The sequence below is a fragment of the Tamandua tetradactyla genome, chromosome 2 (genome assembly GCF_023851605.1).
Source record: "Tamandua tetradactyla isolate mTamTet1 chromosome 2, mTamTet1.pri, whole genome shotgun sequence".
NCBI lineage: Eukaryota > Metazoa > Chordata > Mammalia > Pilosa > Myrmecophagidae > Tamandua > Tamandua tetradactyla.
The window spans coordinates 17,849,828-17,870,952 of NC_135328.1; the positions used below are offsets into that span (position 1 = coordinate 17,849,828).

The 21,125-nt window shown below is 37.9% G+C and overlaps 1 protein-coding gene across 1 annotated transcript in view; it reads left to right on the forward strand.

The window, feature by feature from the left end:
* Nucleotides 1-21,125, forward strand: part of TMEFF1 (transmembrane protein with EGF like and two follistatin like domains 1) — a 106,914-nt gene that overhangs the window by 61,512 nt on the left and 24,277 nt on the right. Inside the window, exons 6-7 of the mRNA XM_077140306.1 lie at nt 14,927-15,075; nt 18,848-18,913. Coding sequence (XP_076996421.1) covers nt 14,927-15,075; nt 18,848-18,913 — 215 coding nt within the window. The remainder of the gene's footprint in view (nt 1-14,926; nt 15,076-18,847; nt 18,914-21,125) is intronic.

The following is a 21,125-nucleotide window of genomic DNA, read 5'->3' on the forward strand; positions in this document are numbered from 1 at the left end:
TTTTTCTTGCCGGATTTCAGATGTTCCATCCTCCAGTTCACTAATCCTATGTTCTTTCTCTCGAAAGCTACCATTGTAGGTTTCCATTGTTTTTTTCATCTCTTCTACTGTATCTTTCATTCCTATAAGTTCTGTGATTTGTTTTTTCAGACTTTCAATTTCTTCTTTTTGTTCATACCTGCCTTCTTTATATCTTCCCTCAATTCCTTGATTTGGTTTTTAATGAGGTTTTCCATGTCTGTTCGTATATTCTGGATTAATTGTTTCAGCTCCTGTATGTCATTTGAATTGTTGGTTTGTTCCTTTGACTAGGCTATATCTTCAATTTTCCCTGTGTGATTTGTTATTTTTTGCTGGCGTCTAGGCATTTAATTACCTTAATTAGTTTATTCTGGAGATTGCTTTCACTTCTTTTACCTAGGGTTTTCTTGCTGGATGAATTTGTTGTCTATCTGTTCTTTGACATTCAGTTCAGCTTTATCTGGACCTCTAGCTTAGGTTTTGTTTAACAGATCAGAGTTTTTCAGTTCTTATTTTCTTGTTTCTTGCCCTGGTTGTATGGTGCCTTTTTCCCCCAACCCTTAGGAGATAATATAGACCCCAGCCAGATTTTCCCAGGCCTCCTGTCAGAAGGAAAGCGTCACCTGTGTCAGTTTTCCCTGAGGGTGAGACCCAGCAGGTTGAAAGACTTTCCTGTGAAGTCTCTGGACTCTGTTTTTATTTTTTTTTAGTGTTTTTTCGCATGGGCAAGCACCAGGAATCGAACCCAGGTCCTCTGGCATCGCAGGCAAACATTCCTGCCTGCTGAGCCACTGTGGCCCGCCCTGGACTCTGTTTTTTCTTATCCTGCCCAGTATGTGGCGCTTGTCTGCCTGCAGGTCCTACCAGCATAAGATGATGCGGTACCTTTAACTTTGGCGAACTCTCCCTTCTGGGGCGGGGTGGAGACCGAGGAGAGGTTGTAGACTGGTTTTAATGGCTTCAAATTACCAAGCCCTGGTGTCTGAATTCCTTGATGGAGGGATTCCACCTGAGTTGGGCTTCACCCCTCCCCTGGGTAAGGCACAGGCTCCAGATAAGCCCCCAAAAAGAGCTCTCTTCTGCGTATGCCTGGGGCATTTGCAACCAGAGAAGTCCTGCCGATATATCCAAAGGCAGTCAAGCCTTTGTAGAAACACAACCACAAAACCTCTGTTTCCTTCTTTTTTTTTTTTCTCCTTTTTCCATCAGCCCTGACCCCTTGGCGCCAGGGCAAAGATGAGTGACCTCTGCTTTGACCAGGTTCACCTAAGCTGGGGGCCTATTTTTAGTAGTCAGAGTTTGTTAGTTAATTCCACAATTGGCGTTTGATTGCGCTCAGCCCCTGCTGCGGGTAAAATCTCTTTCCTTTTCCCTCTGGGAAGCAGCCTGTGGGGGAGGGGCACTAGCTGCCACAGCTTGGGAAACTCATGGTTCTGGGGGGCGCTCACAGCTGGTCCATCTGGTCCAGACTGGGGTACACTGTGTGTCCGGTCATTGACGTGGCCCCAGGAGCTGTTCTGTACTGTTTCTGGTTATTTAGCAGTTGTTCTGGAGGACGAACTAAAACGCGCACGTTGTTAAGCTGCCATCTTGACCCAGAACCTCCCGATTCTGTTTTGAAATCTCTCAGCCATTGAGACTTTGTCTCATTCCCATGATGTCTCATTCTCATCAGGAGTCAGGTCACACATTATTATGGAGATTTACATCCCTGGGAGTCATGTCCCATGTGGTGGTGGGGGTGTGGGGCAGTGAGTTCACCTGCTGAGTTGGCTTAGAGAGAGAGGCCACATCAGAGCAACAAAAAGAGGCTCTCCAGGGGTGATTCTTAGGCTTAATTATCATTTATTGATATAAATCAATAGGCTTGGCCTCTCCTTTGCAGTAATAAGCTTCACTGGGGCAACCCCCAAGATCGAAGGCTCGGCCTTTTAAATTGGTTGTCTCCACTGTTTATGAGAATATTAGGAATTCCTCAGGTGGGGAAGTTGAATATTTCCTCCTTTCTCCCCAGTCCCCCAAGGGGATTTTGCAAATACTTTTTTATTTTCTGCCCAAATTGCTCTGGGATATATCGGGGCATCACAGTAACCTGGATAAACCAACAAGATCTCACGCCCTATTTGAAATTCCATGTGTTTATGGTGTTCAAGTAAACTGATTTATGGTGTACTTATGATATTCAACTACATTTATCTAAGTTAAATTAGATAATGTGCTACCCAAAATAAAAATTTGTACCAAGTAAACATCTCTCCCTTTGATCTTGCACAGAGGTTGAAGTTTGAAAATATGGACCATATCATCCTTAACCCAGTATTCTGATTTACCTCAGTCCCATCCAGAGCTGCTTCATTCATATCTCTAGACAAAGTCTGAACACATTTTTTTAGCTTTTTTTTCTTTTAACAGTTGCTGGATAGGTAATGCTAACTTTCATAACTTTGGAGCTCTAACTCTGAGTCTCAGGTGTCACATAAATACCGGAAGTTTCAGGGAACAACCAGGTTGTATACAAATAGCTCAGTATCTCAAAATTTAGAAATATCAGTTACAGCTCCTCAATATATGTGACTGCTGTAAGAGCTTACAATCTAGGAAACTTTATAGTAGCCCCCAACCTGATAACCCATGCCCTCAACTTCAGTTTTCTGAGTTTTTATCTTACAGTTAATCCATATGAGTGAGGCATGATAATATTTGTCTTTTTGTTTCTGGCATTTTATTCAACATCCTTAAGGTTCATTCACCTACTTTCATGCCTCACAACTTCATTCCTCCTTGTAGCTTCTCAGTAGTCCCTTGTATGTAAACACCACAGTTCCCCCTTCCATTCCTCAGTTGTTGTACCCCTAGGCTACCTCTAGCCATTGTGCATTGCTGATTTTAGTTATAGTTTTGATTTGCATTTCCTTTATAGCTAATGAAGATGAGCATCTCTTTATGTGCTTTTTAGCCATTTGTATTTGTTCTTTGGAAAAATGTCTATTCATATCTTTTGTCCGAACAAACATGGGTTTGTTTTTTTGTTAAGTTGTATAATTTCTTTATGTATACATGATATTAAACCTTTATCCCATATACGGTTACCAAATATTTTCTCCCATTGAGATGGCTACCTCTTCACCTTTTTAATAAATTCCTTTGAGGCACAGAAGCTTTTGATTCTGAGAAGTTCCCAGTTATTTGTTTTTTTTTTCATAGCTTGTGCTTTTAGGTGTAAAGTTCAAGAAACTACGTCCTATAACTTGGTCTTGAAGATGTTTCCATATAATTTTTTCTAGAATTTTATGGCACTGGCCCTTATATTTAGGAATTTAACCCATTTTGAATTAATTTTTGTATAGGGTATAATATAGGGGTCCTCTTTCATTCTTTTGGCTATTGATATCCAGTTCTCCCAAGCCCATCTAATGAAAAGACCATCCAAATTCACTAGATTTGGGGGCCTTGTTGAAAATGAACTGCTCGTAGATTTGATGGTCAGTCTCCCTGCTCTGGATTTGGTTCCATTGGTCAATACTTCTCTCTTCCTTGGTTTTTATCTTTGCCTCTGTTTGGCCTCCTGTGACTGCTGGGTTCTTTTTGTAAAGTTCTTTTTGTAAAGCCTGTAGGGATACAGATTAAGATCTACCGTCCTTCAGTTGACCATACCTTAACTAAAAATGACATCTTCAGAAGATCCTGTTTATAATGGGTTCACATCCACAGGAATGCAAATTAAGATTAAGAACATTCTGTGTTTGATGGGGCACTTATTTCAACCTACAACATACTGTTTTTATTGTAACTCCTATAGGGACAGACCTATATTTTTTATTGTTCTAGATAAATACAGTAGTTTGAAGTATGGAGGTTATTTTAGAAGTCTTGTTTTTATTTTCATCTATTAAAAAACATTTTCTCTGAAAATAAAGTATGGCATCTCTAAATATAGCAATCTGTGTCTAGATTAGGCTATGCTTATTTGTGCTAGATGTGTGCCAGTGCATAAAGTGTGCTAGCATAAAGCATAGAAAATGAAACCAAATATTTGTTTATATGAAGCTGAAATACTGTTCCTTAATAGAAGAAAACAGGATGAATCTTGGAAAGCCCATTTCTAGGGACAATAAATGGGTGTTTCCATGCAGATTTCCCATCATATTGTAGGGCTTTGTTAAAGAAGACACATTATTATATGATTTTTCTCCTCTTTATGGAGAGACCTGAGAAAAAGAAACTGGAAATGCAGAAAAAATGAAAGAGGTATAGGACCTTTTGATTAATCATGAATCGGAAAGGCATTACATTTAACCCCTCAAGATTTGTTCAATAATGGATAGGAGAGATGTTTGGAAATTTGTTTAATACCAGTATTGTTATTAACTTGTGATTGTGAACAAATCACTTACCCTCTTTGACTTTGGTATACTTTTGTCTTCTGTTTTTTGTTTTTCAGTACAAGCTAAGCTTTTTTTTAGTCTAAAATGTTCCCATAGGGGATTTTAGAAAGTAGTCACAACATGAGTTGACCAAAAACAAGTCATCCTAAAGTTAACCTCATTTTCTATTTTGATAGTGCAGTAGGATTGCTATATTAGGACTGAGTCTTAGTTGCAGTAATTCTGATATAAATGAAATATTCATCAGTCTAGTGTGGAATTCAAGAAAAACAGAAGGGGCATCAGACAGTAGGTGAAATTATAGCTAGGTAATAACTTACCTGAAAAGGTGTTCATTCACCAATGGGTAATTTTGCTATAAAGGTTGAACCACATGGCTCTGTCTTTATCCTGTTATGTGAAATGCTTTTATTAATGACTTGGATAAAGCATGAGGTGTTCTTGTCAAAATTGTTAGTTACGTCAATCTAGGAGAGATGTTAGCTGATGGAATTAGAGCTCAAAAAACTTCAGTATATTAGAAATAAGCTAAAATTTGTTTGAGATAAATGTGAAGTCCTCCTTGTTTTGCAGGCCATAACTGCAGAGTTGAGTATAGTTGAAAACCTCAGCATGAGTTTGAAGTTTGATGTCACTACCAGAAAAGTTAATGAAATCCTGCTTGGGTTAAGTAAGCATAGCATCCAGAACAATGAAAATAGTAGTTCCTCTTAACTTTCGTCAGTGTTCTGTTCTTGACATCACATTTTATGAGAGACTAAAGTTGGAGGCTCTTCAGGATAATTGGGGAGGTTTGGAGACCACAATGAATGAGGAATCACTGAGTGAAGTTGAGAGATTTAATCCTGAGTAGGATATAGTAATTTTCTTTGAGTGATTAAAGGGCAGTCCTGGATGATATTTTGGACTTAGTACTTGTAGAGCCGGAGGCCAGAATTAGAGTCAATGGGTGCAAGTTATTGGTATGCAGATTTTGAACTCAGAACAGGAAAGAATTTATTCAACCACGAGATGTGCTGCGTTGGTGAGATATGTAGCTCTCCTTCACTGTCAAAGCTGTGACAGAGGCTCCATGGAGATGCAGTCAAACATATGGCTGTGGGGAGTCCTGTATAGGAAGAAGGATTGGAAAAGATGGCTCATTAAGGTCCATTTTTAGCACTGGCATTCTTACAGTGTTTGTTCCCTTCTCTGTTGTGTCAGAGTCGATCATTTTCCTCTCCATTTGTCTGTGCCCCTTCCTTCCTCTATTCCAAAACTTTTAATTGAACTCACCTTCTCTGATTAGCCAACTTACTCCTCTGGTTCTTCTTTCATGTCTTGTTTTCCAATAATTAGATTTTTGGTACAATATTATTTTTGTCTTAGGACATATTCTTAGGAATTTTAAATTGGGAAGGGATACATTAATTTTTTTAATTTTAAATTTTGAAATGCTTTCAGATTTACAGGATAGTTATGAAAGTAATACATACTCCAAAGAGAAATCTCCAACATACCTCTACCCCCTGCCCCTTCAGTATACCCAGATCTGCCAATTTTAACATTATGTCACATTTGCTGCATCCATTAGTCCATTTTCTGAACACTTGAATGCAGTCGTGTACATCATACCCCTGAACACTTAATACTTTCATGTACATTTCCTAAGAACAAAGATACTCTCTTATGTAACCATCTTAAGTACATTTATCAAGGTCAAGAAATGTAATATTGGGTGGGCCGCGGTGGCTCAGCGGGCAAAGTGCTTGCCTGCCATGCCGGAGGACCTCGGTTCGATTCCCGGCCCCAGCCCATGTAAAAAACAAACAAACAAACAAAATACAATAAAACAAGAAAATGTTTAAAGATGTTTCCCTTTCTTCCTTCCTTCCTTCCTTCTCTCTGTCTTTCCTTCCCTTCCTCCCTCTTTCTTTAAAAAAAAAAAAAAAAAAAGAAATGTAATATTGATATAAAGCATACTCTATATTCCAATCTTTTGATCTGTTCCAATAATGTTCCTTTTTGCCTTTTGTCCTTCCTTGCCAGATCCCATCCAGTATCATGAGTTGCATCCAGTTGTCACTGTCTTTCCAGTTGCTTCTTCTTCTTTCTTCTCCTTAATTGTGGAAACACATAGCACAGATTTCCCCATCTCATCCACTCCTAAGCAAACCATTCACTGGAATCAGTCACATTCACAGTGTCACGTACCTTCATACCTTCCATTACCCAAACTTCCACATCTCCCTAAACAGAAAACCTACGCCCATGTGTGTTAACCCCCCATTCCCCCTGTCCCCCACCCCTGGCATCCTCTACTCTAATTTCTGTCTGTGTGTGCTTGAGTATTCTCAGATATTTTCTTTGTAGTTGCCATGAGGCTTAAATTTAACATCCTAAATCCCCAACAATTTTGTTTTACTTCCATAATAACTTCATTATTACTTCACTTCAAAATATACACAAACTATGTTCCAATACTCCTCTGTCCTCAGATTTTTGTATAGTGCTTGTCACAAATTGCATGTTTATGTATAGAGTTCAAAACAACTGATTTGTTATTACATTTTTATGCATTTGCCTTTTAGATTCTATAGGAAGTGAAAAGTGTGGTTACGAAGCAAAAATACAATATTACTGGCATTTATATTTATCCATGCTGTTATCCTCTCTGGAACTCTTTATTTCTTCTTGTGGCTATGATTTACTTGTCTCTTGTCCTTTCCTTACAACCTGCTGAACTCTGTTGAGCATCTCTTGTAGGACCAGTCTAGTGGTTATGAACTCTCTCATCTTTTGTTTGTCTGGGCATATCTTAATCGCTGTCTCATTTTTTGAAAGACAGTTTTGCCAGATACACAGTTCTTAGTTGTAAATTTTTTTTTCTTTCACCACTTTAAATATGTCATCCTCCTGCCTCCTTGCTTCCGTGGTTGGTGATGAGAAATGAGTACTTTATTTTATTGAGGCTACCTTGTATGTGACATGTTGCTTCTCTCGTAGTTTTCAGAATTCTTTCTTTATCTTTATTTTTCAACAGTCGGATTGTAATATGCCACAGTGTTATTTATGTTTATTATTTTTGGAGTTTGTTGAGTGTGTTGGATGTGTATATTCATGTCTTCTATTAAAATTTAGGAAGTCTTCAGCCATTATGACTTTGCATATTCTCTCTGTCCCTTTCTTTCTTCTTCTGGTATGCTTGATGGAGTCCCACAGGTTCCGCAGGCTCTGTTCACTTTTTTCATTCTCTTTTCTTTCTGTTTTGCAGACTGAATAATTTCAATGGTCTTACCTTCAAGTTTTCTGATTCTTTCTTCTACCAGCTCCAATCTGCTTTTGGACTGTTCTAGGGAATCTTTGATTTGTGTTAGTGTGGGCTTCAGCTGTGCCTGTTTCCTTTTCACAAATTTCATTTCTCTATTGATTTTCTCCTTGTGTTCATCTGTCATTTTCCTTTAGTTCTTTATCCGTTTTCCCTAAGAGCTTGAGCATATTTAAGACCTTTTTTTTTTTTAAGTCTGTATGTCCCAAGTTATGGTCCTCCTTCTAGTTTCTAATACTTTAATCTTCTCCTTTGCCTGGGCCATTGCTTCCTATTTCTACATAAGTTGTGAAACCTTTTGTTGAAACAGGGACATTTTCACGTATTACTGCTGGAATTTAGACTCTGAAGTGCCTATTTTTAAAGCTTGTATCCAGCTAGTGTTATGACAGCTTTCCTTGGATGCCAGAAGCTAACCACAAAAAAAAGTTAAAAAATGCCCCTTTCCCAGTCTTTGCAGATTGACCTGTGCAAGTGTTTTCCCTCGGGGTTTTATCCGTACAACATACCCAGGAATAGCCAGTCCAAAGCGCGATAACTTGTTCAGAAGAGTCTGTCCCCTCTGCACAAGTCCCTTCCTGGGCATGTACATGGGTGCCAAGAATTTGGAACCTGCTTACTCGGTTCCCTGCCTCCTAGGAACAGTTTCCTCATGATTCTGGGCACTGCACTGTGTGTCCTACAGCTAGCAATCCCTTGCCCAGGGTCCCACTTGACTGCGCTCCCTCAGCATCCAGTAGGAAAGCTGCCTTATACGTGCTGGGCAAGTTCTGGACAGCATGTCCCCCAGAGCACCACCAGACCCATTGGCCAGATAAACATACTCCCTGGGGCTACTCTGCCGACCCACAGCCAGGACCATACCAGGAGGCTGGGCTGCGCTGTGCTGAGCAGAGAAGCCTGGGGCCTCAAAATCCCACCTCTTTTAAGCAGGCTTTTTCCTGATTCACATTTAACCAATTTCTGGAGCTTAGAGAAAGATGTTGATGTCGTCTTGCTGGTTATGGAAAGCTTCAGTAGGTTGCAGAGCCCTGAAGCTGCTCACTGGGCTCTCCCCAGTAGGGTGGGGCCCACACTTTTGTTTTTGAACATTCCAGAGAAGATACAGAGCCAGTGGTGGCTGAAATAGTAGAAGAGGTTTTGGGGAGGAGCTGGTACCTTATTTATTTATTTATTTATTTAGAACATTTCTAAAATTATGAACTATATATACAAAAAAAGCAATAAATTTCAAAGTACATTATGACAAATAGTTATAGACCAGATTTTTAGTTTGGTAGGGGTTAGTGTTCCACAACTTTATGTTTTTCCTTCTAGCTGCTCTAAGACTCTGGGGACTAAAAGAAATATCAGTATAATGATTCAGCACTGTTAACTCATTTGTTAAATCCTGTCTTCTCTGTTATGACTCTTCCTTTGATCCTTCTCCCAATCTTTAGGGGTGTTTGGGTGCTGATTCTTTTTTTGAAAAATAACGTTATGTACAAAAACAGCAATACATTTCAATGCACACAGCATCAGTTAGTTGTAGAACAGATTTCAGAGTTCGGTATGGGTTACAGTTCCACCACTTTAGGTTCTTACTTTTAGCTGCTCTAAGATACTGGAAATTAAAAGAAATACCAATATTATGATTCAGCAGTCATACTTGTTTGTTAAATCCTACCTTCTCTGTATAATTCCACCATCACCTTCGATCTTTCTCCCACTCATTAGGGGTATCTGGGCTATGCCCATTCTAACTTTTTCACTAGTTGATGCTCTGGAAAGGCTGGACCCTCTGCATTTCAGGACATAACTGGTCCAGGGGCCCATCTGGAAGTTAAAGGATTCTGGAAAGTTACCCTAGTGCATGGAACCTTTGTAGAATCTTATGTAACGACCTAGGTGTTCTTTAGGATTGTGGTGCCTTAATTTTTAAATTGTCAAATAAAGTATATATTCAAAAGCATATGAAAACTTGCACATTCGGTTTAATGTGCCAACATAAGACAAACTTCTGTGAAACCTACCTCTCACACCAAGAAATAGAATATTATCTTCGGTACTTTGGGGTCCCCTCTCCAGTTACATCTTCCTACCACTTATTTGCTATTCCACTGTTCTAGTTTGCTAGCTGCCAGAATGCCATATACCAGAAACAGAATGGCTTTTTAAAAGGGGAATTTAAGAAGTTACTGGTTTACAGTTCTAAGGCTGAGAAAATGTCCCAGTTAAAATATGTCTATAGAAATGTCCAATCTCAGGCATCCAGGGAAAGATACCTTGGTTCAAGAAGGCCGATGAAGTTCAGGGTTTCTCTCTCGTCTGGGAAGGCAGGTGGCAAACATGGTGTCATCTACTAGCTTTCTCTCCTGGCTTCCTGTTTCATGAAGCTCCCCAGGAGGCATTTTCTTTCTTCATTTCCACAGGTCGCTGGCTGGTAGACCCTCTGCTTCTTGTGGCTATGTTGTTTTGTTCTGCTCTCTCTGAATCTCTCACTTTTTCCAAAATGTTTCCTCTTTTGTAGGATTCCAATAAAATAATCAAGACCTACCCAAATGGGTGGAGATTCGCCTCCACCTCATCCAGACATACCTCCACCTAATCAATCACTCTTGATTAAATCACATCTCCAGGGAGATGATCTGATTACAGTTTCAAACATACAGTACTGAATAGGGATTAGAAGAAACGGCCGCCTTTACAAAATGGGATTAAGATTAAAACATGGCTTTTTTAGAGTACATACGTCCTTTCAAACCAGCACATCCGCATTTTGTGCAAATCATTCGTTTACTTTCTTTATAGCTTTTATTTTTGTGTGTATCGTAGTTCTTTAATAGTATATTATTTTGAATTTTGTGTAAAGGAAATCAGACCATGTGCGTTCTTCTTGGCCTGCCTATTTGGCTTAGTGTGCTTTTGAGATTCATTTGTATTGATGAGCATAGCTGTAGTTTATTCAGTCTCACTGTTTATTGAATTCAGTTGCATGGCTGTTGCACATTCTTTTCAATTCATTTGATTGTTGATGGACATTCGGATTCTTTTGGTCTCTTTTTCTTATGAATATAGTGCTGCTGTGAGTATTTTACCATGTCTCCTGGCACACAGGTGCGAGATTTTCAAGGGACTTATCTGGTAGTGAAACCGCTGGACATGTAAGTCTGGCTTGGTACAGAAATACCTGTTTCCAGTCATTGCAGCAGCAATCTCGCTCCCTCCCGTGGAGGATGAGAATTCCTCTTTTGTCAGTTTAGTGAATGCGATATTATCTGTTTGTAGTTTTTAAATTTGCACTTTCTTGATTATTAATGAAGCTAAGCTTCTTTTCACATTTATTTTTCATGTATGCTTCCTGTTTTATTCCTATTTATCTTTTTGTTTTCCCTTTTCCCATTGAGTTACTTTTCGTTTTTATGTTTTATATTGATGCATTCTGGATACTAATTCTCTATTGGTTATGTGACTTGCAACTTTTGTTTTTTAGCTTGTCTTATTTTCTTTATCAGAGTGTTCTTAATTTTTTTACATGGGCAGGCACTGGGAATCGAACCTGATCCTCTGGCATGGCAGGAAAGCATTCTTGCCTGCTGAGCCACCGTGGCCTGCCCTTTCTTAATTTTAAAGTAAAGTTTATCAGTCTTTCATGTTTGATCTTCCAAAAGTTCTATTATTTTTAGCTGTTATAGTTGGGCCTTTAATTTACCTGAAATTAAGGAAATGTTCAGATATATCAAAGAAGAAAAAATAAAGGGCCCCTTTCTGTAATACCCATCACTCAGCTTCGAGTATCAGTGTTGATCTCATTTTGTTTTGTCTAGTCCTCTCTTCCTACTTTTTTGGGAAAGCATTTTAAAGGAAATCCCAGCATCATGTCATTTCACTCATAAATATTTCAGTTTTTACTAATATTTTCTCTGCTTGTTATTTGAGTTACTGAGAGAGGCATGTTAAAATCTGCCATGATGGATTTTACTATTTCTTATTGTGGCTTTAGGGCTATCTCAGAATGTTTAGCATATTATATCTTCTTCATGAACGTAACGCTTGGTTATTATGAAAGAAATTGCTTTGCTTCTCATAAATCTTCGTACCCTGAAGTCCTTATGTTTAATATTAAATATAGCTATTCTATGTTTCTTTCATGCCAGATATGGTATATTTCTCACCATCCTTATATTTGTGTCATTATATATTAGGTGTATATTTTATGAGCAGCATCTAGCATGATTTTGTATTTTTGTCCAGCCTATTTTGTTTTTTAAATGAAAAATTTAGATAATTTGCATATATTATAAAGATACATTTTAAATTTTTTCTCTTGTTTCGTACTTTTGCTTTTCCTTTCCTTTATTCTCTTGCCTTCTTTTGGATTGATTTTTGTTTTTCCTTTACTAGCTTTAAAGTTAGAGATTCTCCTGTAAGTGGTCACCTTAGAAATTTTAACGTATGTACTAACTAAAATTTCATTAGTCTCTTTATTCTTCCTTGAACATGTTGATTTAAATCATTCCCAACTTGTATGGTATCAGCCTTTAAAAAAACATATGAGCACACTTCTTTGTTGTATTATATAGTCAGTGTTACCATTACCCACATATTTACCCATTTTTGTTCATCTGTGTTTGCATCTTAGCTCTTCCTTAAAGGGTTATCTTCCTACTGAGGTCAATCCTTATAATTTCCTTTACTGGAGACAGCAGGTGAAAAGTTTTTACTTCTTCCAAATCACCTTTATTTTATTCTCATTCACAGAAGATACTTTTCTTTATGTAGAATTCTGTTTTATCTCAGCACATTGAGGCTATTATTCTACTGTTGTTTGGCTTTGGTATTTCTTTTGAAAAGTCATTTGGTTCTCGATTCTTGGTTCTTTGATGGTAATTTCTTTCTTCTTTCTGAGTGCTCTTAAAATATCCTCTTTTACTTTCTTGTAAAATTGTGCTATGATATTTCAGTGTGTGGATTCCTTTTTTGATATCCTGTTTGTGGTTTATTGGGTTTTGAGGATCTTTTCTCAGTTTTAGGAAGTGTGAAGAGGTATTGCTGAGAATATTGCCTCTGCCCTGTTCACTCATCTTCTGGAGTCAGATGTTTATTGGATCTTCTGACTCTGTCCTCCATGTCTGCCTTTTTTTTAATTGATATATTTTATATACTCACATTCCATGTAATCATCCAAAGTGTACAGTTAATCACGATATAACTGCATTTATCATTACAATTGACTTTTTTTCTTTTTTTGTGAAAAATAACTTATATACAAAAAAGCAATACATTTCAAAGCGCATCGCACCAGTTAGTTGTAGAACAGATTTCAGAGTTTGGTATGGGTTACAGTTCTACAATTTTAGGTTTTTCCTTCTAACTGCTCCAAGGTATTGGAGACTAAAAGAAGTATTAGTATAACGATTTAGCAATCATACTTGTTTGTTAAACTCTACCTTCTCTGTATAACTCCACCATCACCTTTGATCTTTCTCCCACTCTTTAGGGGTATCTGGGCTATGCCCATTCTAACTTTTTCATATTGGAAGGGTCTGTTGATAATATGGAACGGAGGATGGAACTAGTTGGTGTCCTGTAGAGGCAGAGCTCTCTACATTTCAGGACTTATCTGGTCCAGGAACCTTTCTTGTCCTCCATGTCTCTTAATCAGTTCTCCCATGTTCCTTCTCTTTGACTCTGTGCTCTAACAAGGGTAATTTCCTGTAGACCATCTTCCGGTTCACTAATTCTCCTTTGTTTATCTGATCTGCTGTTAGATCTGGCCATTGGATTTTTTATTTGTTAATAATTTTATAGAGGTTTTGTTCGGTTCTTTTTTAATCTGCTCGCTCTTTGCTCATGGTATTTTATTTCCTTGTTTGTTGTGGGTATGTGTGAATGAGAATGTGTGTGTGTGTGTGTGTGTGTGTGTGTGTGTGCGTGCGTGCGTGCGTGCGTGCATGCATGTATGTTTATTTTTCCCCCTCAGAACTTTACATGAGGAAGTTCTTTGAGGGATAGGCTAAAGTTGGATTTTTCCAGAGAAGATTGTATTTGTTTCTGTCCATTGCCTTGACACCCTTCCAGTCCTTGACCACTTTAAATTAAATTCTGGACTTGAAGTTTTCAGAACAGCCATGTAGTATTTTAGGTTGCAGTTTTCCATATGAGGACAGCTTGTGATTATGAATTCTCAGGGAATATTTTTTCTCCCTTCTCTTTAAGGCCGTGGCTCAAGCTGTTACTTACTATTATTTTTTTAGTTAACAGTCCCCTTGGAGTGTGGCATTTCATTTTTGTTTTACCCTCTGAAGGTTCTAGTATTTTGAGATCCTAACTTTACTGGGGATCTCCAGACTCCCCACCATAGGTAGGTCATTTTCCTTTATCTCCTGTTCTCAGAGGCTTAGAAAGCCAAAAAGAGTTGATAATTGAATTTGCCCAGCTTGGCAATGCTTTGAAGGTAAAATTATTTTTACCAAGTTTCAGTTCACCTTCCTTGCCTCCTAGTCAACTTATGAATGCATTTAAGAGAATGTGTTTAAATATTCTGTCCAGCATATTTTGTTGTTTTTGGCAGGAGGTTCAATCCAGGTACCCAGCCCACTTTGTTCCTGGAAACAGGAGCGTATTTTTATTTTTTATTCCCAACTATACTTTGTGGTTCTTGTGAGGAGTGGCCAGACCGTGGACTTCTTGGTCTTTATACTGCAGGGCATAGTGTTCAGTGGATGAGCCGTTTTATAGGTAGGTGTGTAGCTAGAAACCACTTTGAAGGGCTTCCAGTACAGGTTTTTTTAAATTATATATTTTTAATCTTCCTGATTATTTGAGGTAGGTATGTTATTCTGTTTTATAGATCAGCAAAATAAGACTTAGAGTAAGTATCTCAACACAGATCTGGTGATTAGTATGGGAAGAATTTAGGTTCATGACCTTTGACTCAATTGTTTGTCCTTTCTACTATAAATATTGTTGACATTTGACATTTTATCTGGTTATAAAAATATTAGAGAAATCATTGGTATATCTATCAAATTATCTCTGGATTTTCATTTGAAACAGATTTTTAGCTGTGTATCCAGTTTGCTTAGGTTTTCATCAGTCATAAAACAGTATATTAACTTCTGTTATAGAATACAGAAAAGAAAGAAAAAACAGTCACTCTCTTTTGCTGTTCTATTGTAGTATTGTGAAATATTGTAGTAAAGAGGAGATAATTTTTGTTCTTTTCCAACAGGTGTGTATGTAATATAGATTGCAGTGGATACAGTTTTAATCCTGTGTGTGCTTCTGATGGGAGTTCCTATAACAACCCCTGTTTTGTGCGGGAAGCATCTTGTATAAAGCAAGAACAAATTGATATAAGGCATCTTGGCCATTGTACAGGTAAAATCCATTCTCCCTAGCTAAAGACTTATTTTAATATTATATGTCTGTAATCTTATTTGCACATTTTGGTAGTGTTCCCATGTTGGAAAATGAGATCCTTGCAGCTTTATTTTCTTCTGTTACTATATTTTAGAAATTTTTTTGCTGTTAATAATTTGCTTTTCTTTTTTTCATTTATTTTCATCTTTTCAAGACATGAAACCATGCTTCTTTTTATTTGACTACTAAGTTGAACAATTAGTCAACTTATTTAAATTACATTAAAACTATTCATGAGTGTTGCCATATTTTCTCCATCATTTTTTCTAAGGTTAATAATTTACTTTGTTTTCACATTCTCTCTTCATAGTCTTTGTGTATGTATGTTGTGTACTGTTACAGAGATTTTGGTGTGAAGGTACAGAGTATTAAGAAAAATGATTATTTTCAGGTTAAAATTCTGTTTGCTCTTCTCTCGCTTTGTATCTTAGTTTACAATAGTTTACAAGTTATGATACTGTTTAAGAATGAGGTTTTGTTTTCCGCCCCCACTAGAAATATCTGCAGTCTGAAGCCAGAGGTTCTCAACCCCCTTTCCTCAATAATAGACACATGAACAGTCTCGTGGCCTGGCATTGTGTATCTTTCCTGCTTACCAGGTCTAACTCTTTTCTGCTCCCTCCCATTTTTTGGATGTATTAAGGGATATGTTTTTATTTGACGTGAGGTGAAAAAAGTTATAAGCTGGTAGATATTCCATTTAGCTTTGCTGTTAAAGAAGCTTGGTTTGATTTCCTTCTTTGGGGTGGCATTTTGAGCCTATGTGGAAGAATTGCTTAGAGGAGGAATTATCTTCCCTGAGGAACCAGCGCATGTGTGAATGGTCCTCCCTGGAATTTCAGATGCAGAGTATTTGAGAAGTTTCTTGATTGACAGTCACACCGATTTAGACCCCAGTGGAGTGGTCAGTTATTACATTTTATCTTGGTTCCTTCTATGATATTTCCAGAAGGATTTGCCTTCCAGAAGGATTTTTCTTTGAAAACAAGTGCACATAATAATAAAATAGAGGAGACTTTTCAAGTCAGAGTTTGTAGTGGGAAAAAATCACAGAATTGTCATGTTGAGGCTTTCATTGGAGAGAACATGAAAATTGTCACTGAACTGAACAGGAGAAGTAAGAATGAAACTTACTATTCTTGATTCATTAATACAGTTAGTAGAGGAGATTCCATTCTTCATATTCTAGACTTAGGATGTCTTGACTCTGCCCTTGCGATGTCTTGACTCTGTCCTTGCTCAGGGAAGGAGTTTAAAATGAGAAAAGGGTTGATTTTATTAGAATTGCCATACGACCCAGCAATACCATTGCTACGAAGGAACTGTTTTTAACTTCTAACAGGTAAGGACTGCCAAGGCATACAAGGCATCAGCCCAGATTTTAAGTTTTAGTTTTCTTCTGTTAAGGAGGTGTTGGCCATTGTCATAAGAGCATGGGGAGAAGTACTTACAAATAGCCCTTAGAGGGAGATCGATATCAGCTCAACTTATCTTAAATAGGTGTCAGCATCCTCTCTCACTTCCAAGAACCCACAAATAAAATTTCAAATGAAACAAGGCAGTTTAGGCTGCTACTTCATCTGCCCAGTAAACTGTCTTCCTTACAAACTATTTTGAAAAGAGACTTTTTTTGTTTGCCCTTCAGAAATCCATCAATAAGCTATCTGCATTTTATCCTCCGTGTCATGATGATTACATAACTGAGGTGGCCCATAGCTGTTTCGATTAGCTCTCAAGAATGTTTTAAGAAACCTTAATTGCCAACATTTAAAATTTTGATGATTTGTCAGAAATCTTTTAAAATGTCCTATTGTCTTACCTGGGCTCATTTGTACGACCTCTTGGCCTCATATGGATATATCCTTTGTGATCCTTGGTATAGCGAATTCCTGTCTAATTTGTTTTAAACTGTATGAATTTTGACATTTTGAATAGTGAGGCTTCCAGTTTGAACAAAAATTTTTACCATTTCCAGTTTTTTTCGGTTTATTATATATTACCAAACTCTGGGAAAATAATATTTTATTATCCATATTAATTTTGATATTGATGGGATGGAAAGTATGAAACAGTAGTTGATGTAAAATCATTTATAGTCTATTTAATTTTTTGGTAATTACAGCATCTCTTTTTTACCTTTGGTATCTTGTTACTTTTCTTATTGGTCTTTGCTTAGCTCCCTGCAAACTGTAGGCAGCATTGACACTTGGCTGACATGTGAGAGTTTCTGAGACAGTTGTCGGGGGCCCAGCCTATAGGGTGCATTTCCAGAAACTCAGATGAAAGTGAAACAAGTAAATATTCCGGAGGACATTGGGGTTGAGAGTGCCTGTGGATTGCTGTTATCATCCTGAATAGCAAAATAATACTTATTATTCAGGACTTTATTTTACAAACCACTTATAAGAGAGTTGACCACGCATTTATAAAATTGCCATGAAGTACTCTACAGTCAGAATTCACAATTGAGTCAGACATGGATCCTGCATTACTGTAGTAGATTTTCATGTATTTTGTCTCAAACTGAATTCATTTACCAACAAGGCCACGGTAAGGGCAGTTATTGTTTCATCTTAGAGATTAGGAACTTGAAGCTGAGAGGATAGTTGACCCATTTAAAGTCTTGCATCACGTGCTGGAGTTAGGACTTGAATCTAGGTCTTTTAACGGTCTTCCGCTGGAAGGAATAGACTGAGTACTGATTAGGGGCGCTCATTCATTCAGCAGATAGGTTTTGAATGCTTGCTTTGTGCCAGGCACATCTAGGTGCTAGCGATATAGTAACAAACAAGATGAAGTCTCTGCCCTGAAAGAGTTAGATTTCAAGGGGTGAGATAAACAGTACGTCAAATACATAGTAGGAGGAAGCCGTCAAGTGCTTTTGGAACAGAATAAGTGGATAAAATGAGTCACTAGGGTCGTCTTTATGCAAAACCCAGTCTGTGTTTGGGTTGGCATTCATGCTCAGAAGATCCAAAATGCCACCACCTGCCACCAGGCTCATTCAGCACTGCAGAAGGACACAGCTCTGTTAAAACAGCAGATCCACCAAGTAGCAGCAGTCAAGTCATCAGGGATCATTCTTACAGAAGCCTAAGGACCATTTTCCATCTCCCCATACCCAAGGGACAGCTGAGTTGAAAAGAAATGAGACCATGCATAAGTGTGAGCTACCCTAGCTCAAGATATAATTAGGTACAAGAGTCACACTGAAGCTTGTGCTTCCCAACAGGTAATTATAGTTCATTTACAGTCAACCCAGTCCAGGCGCAGTTCACCAGTTGGGTCATTTGTATGGTAAACGTTGGTAACACAGCTGATATTCTACATTTATCTTAATCTGGTGTGTTTCCTGGAAACAAGTGAGAGAAGAAGGTAAATTCTGAGGCCATTGTCCCTTAGAGAAAGGGTTAATCCTTCCTCCCCAAGGTATGTATTATTTTAGATAGTTTACATGGAATACACTTTAAGGAGCTGGCATTTGAGCTGAGGCCTGAATGAAATTAGATTGAATTATGCAGAGAGTGTCTGTGCCTCTTAGGCTTTGAGGGCTGAGACAGAAATGGCACAATTGACCAAGAAGGGTGGAAAATATGATCAGGATAAGTGGACAGATTTGCGAAAGATGTGGTAAAAATGGAATAATTGGGACTTTTGTGGATTCAACATGATATATATCTTAATATACCCTTTTTTAAATCTTAATTTTGAAACCTGTTTTCTTTTATAGACACAGATGACACTAGTTTGTTGGGAAAGAAAGATGATGGACTACAGTATCGACCGGATGTGAAAGGTACTGAATCATGATTTTCAAGTTTTGGCCAATAATTGAAAACATGGCCATTAACTGCCCTTTTTAGTTTTCCATTTTAATGGCCAGTCCAACTCTGCTTTCTGTAGCAGTACGTATTATACAGTTGATTATTAGTAGTAATATTAACTGAGGCTTCTCAGTTTATACCTTTTTTTGTAGTTAGAATTTTTACTGAGATGATTGCAGAATTCACATGAAGTTTAAGAAATTATATAGAAAAATCCCTTATCCATACTTTTAAAAATCTCCTTTATGTCTCTAAAATAACACTCTATGACCATATCTTTGAACCTGGTTCCCTTCTCCTGGAACTCTTCCCATCCTTACCTAACTCCTTCTTATTCTTAGAAGTAATTTCTTTTTGGAAACTATTCCTGGATCTTAAGTCTAGGTTAGGTTCCCTATTTATATGGTTTTCAGTGTGGCATTTAACACAGTATGCTGTAATTGTCTATTTTACTCATTTCTCTTGTTCTCTAAGCCCTGAACTCTGGGAGGTCAGGTGGCTGTATTGGGCATGTTCATTTTGATCTCCCTTAACAACTAACAGTGTCTGGCACATACAGAATACTCTATATCTTCAGAAATGATGGATGTGGCTCAAAGAAGGTTTATAATTTATTTGCACAAAGTTCCAAAGATCAGAGCAGAGATTGGATCCCAGGTCCCTTGGTCTCAAGTGTAGTGCGCTTTCATGATTGTTTTCGTATGCATTATTGTCTAGAGTCTTACCTCCAAGAGGTAAAGACAAATGGGAACATCATAGCCTAGTGAAATTCATCTGTCAACTCTAGACTTTGGACTCCTAGACCAGGACTTCCATGTAATTGCTCTATCATAAATGCATCTTTAACCCATTTAATTGTGCTAATAGACTTTTTTTTTTTTTAGGTATGTGATTATACGTTTCATGTCTATTTCCTAAAAAATTGTGTAAAATGAGAATAACAGTATCTAGCTCATAGAGTTTCATATGGATGAAAGGAGAATACATCTGGGGCTTACAACATTGTCTGACATGCTCTAAGTGCTCAATAAATGTTTGCTTTTATTATCATTTAATAATTTATAACTTCCCCTACTTGAAGCATCTCAAACCTGAATCAGCTATAAACCCATGTCCCTGAAATGTCAGTTTTCTTATGTTTATATAAAGTGCTGTATCCTTTAATATAGAACAATTGCGGTAGTCCTGTAGAAGACCTAATAGATCAGCCCCAGTTTTATTCTCTATACCGGTAGTACATGGCCAGAATTGGAAGGTTACTTTTCAGTAGTTAGAAGCTCATTATTAAGACAATTTGGGGAATTGTGTATACCCAAAATACTTGCCTGCCTTTGGTAAAATTACGTGGATAATATTGTGCCCAGACTGCTTTTGAGATACCAAGAATTCTTTACACAGAAATTGATCTTTAACTCACCTAAATGAAGTAATCAAAATCAGTAGATTTAATTTTTTAGGTGCCTCTTGTGTACTGATTGTTTTAGCAGACATTATTGGTGGATAAAAAGGTCTCTAACACACAATAGCCGTCTTTAAAGAGCTTGTGATAGAGGAAATGCATATAATTAACTTAAAGCAAAGGAGAAATTGATTTATGTCATAGATGTAATACAGTTAAAAAGTGCAGTAGGAGGAGAACAGTGAGGATCTGGGGAACTTTATGAAAGAGGTTGAACTTGGGGTGAACTTGAAGGACAGTGTATTAGTTAGGGTTCTCTAGAGAAACAGAATCAACAGGGAACACTTGCAAATATAAAATTTATGAAAGTGTCTCACGTGACCGTAGGAATTCAGAGTCCAAAATCCACAGGGCAGGCTGTGAAGCCGATGACTCCGATGGATGGCCTGGATGAACTCCACAGGAGAGGCTCACCAGCCAAAGCAGGAATGGAACCTGTCTCCTCTGAGTCCTCCTTAAAAGGCTTCCCATGATTACATTTAGCATCACTAATTGCAGAAGACACTCCCCTTTGGCTGACTACAAATGGAATCAGCTGTGGATGTAGCTGATGTGATCATGACCTAATCCTATGAAATGTCCTCATTGCAACGAACAGGCCAGCGCTTGCCCAATCAGATAAACAGGTACCACAACTTGGCCAAGTTGACACCTGTCCCCAACCATGACATACAGTTAGGATTTTAATAAGGGTCAGAAGTTGTTTTAAGGAGGTTGGGAGTGCT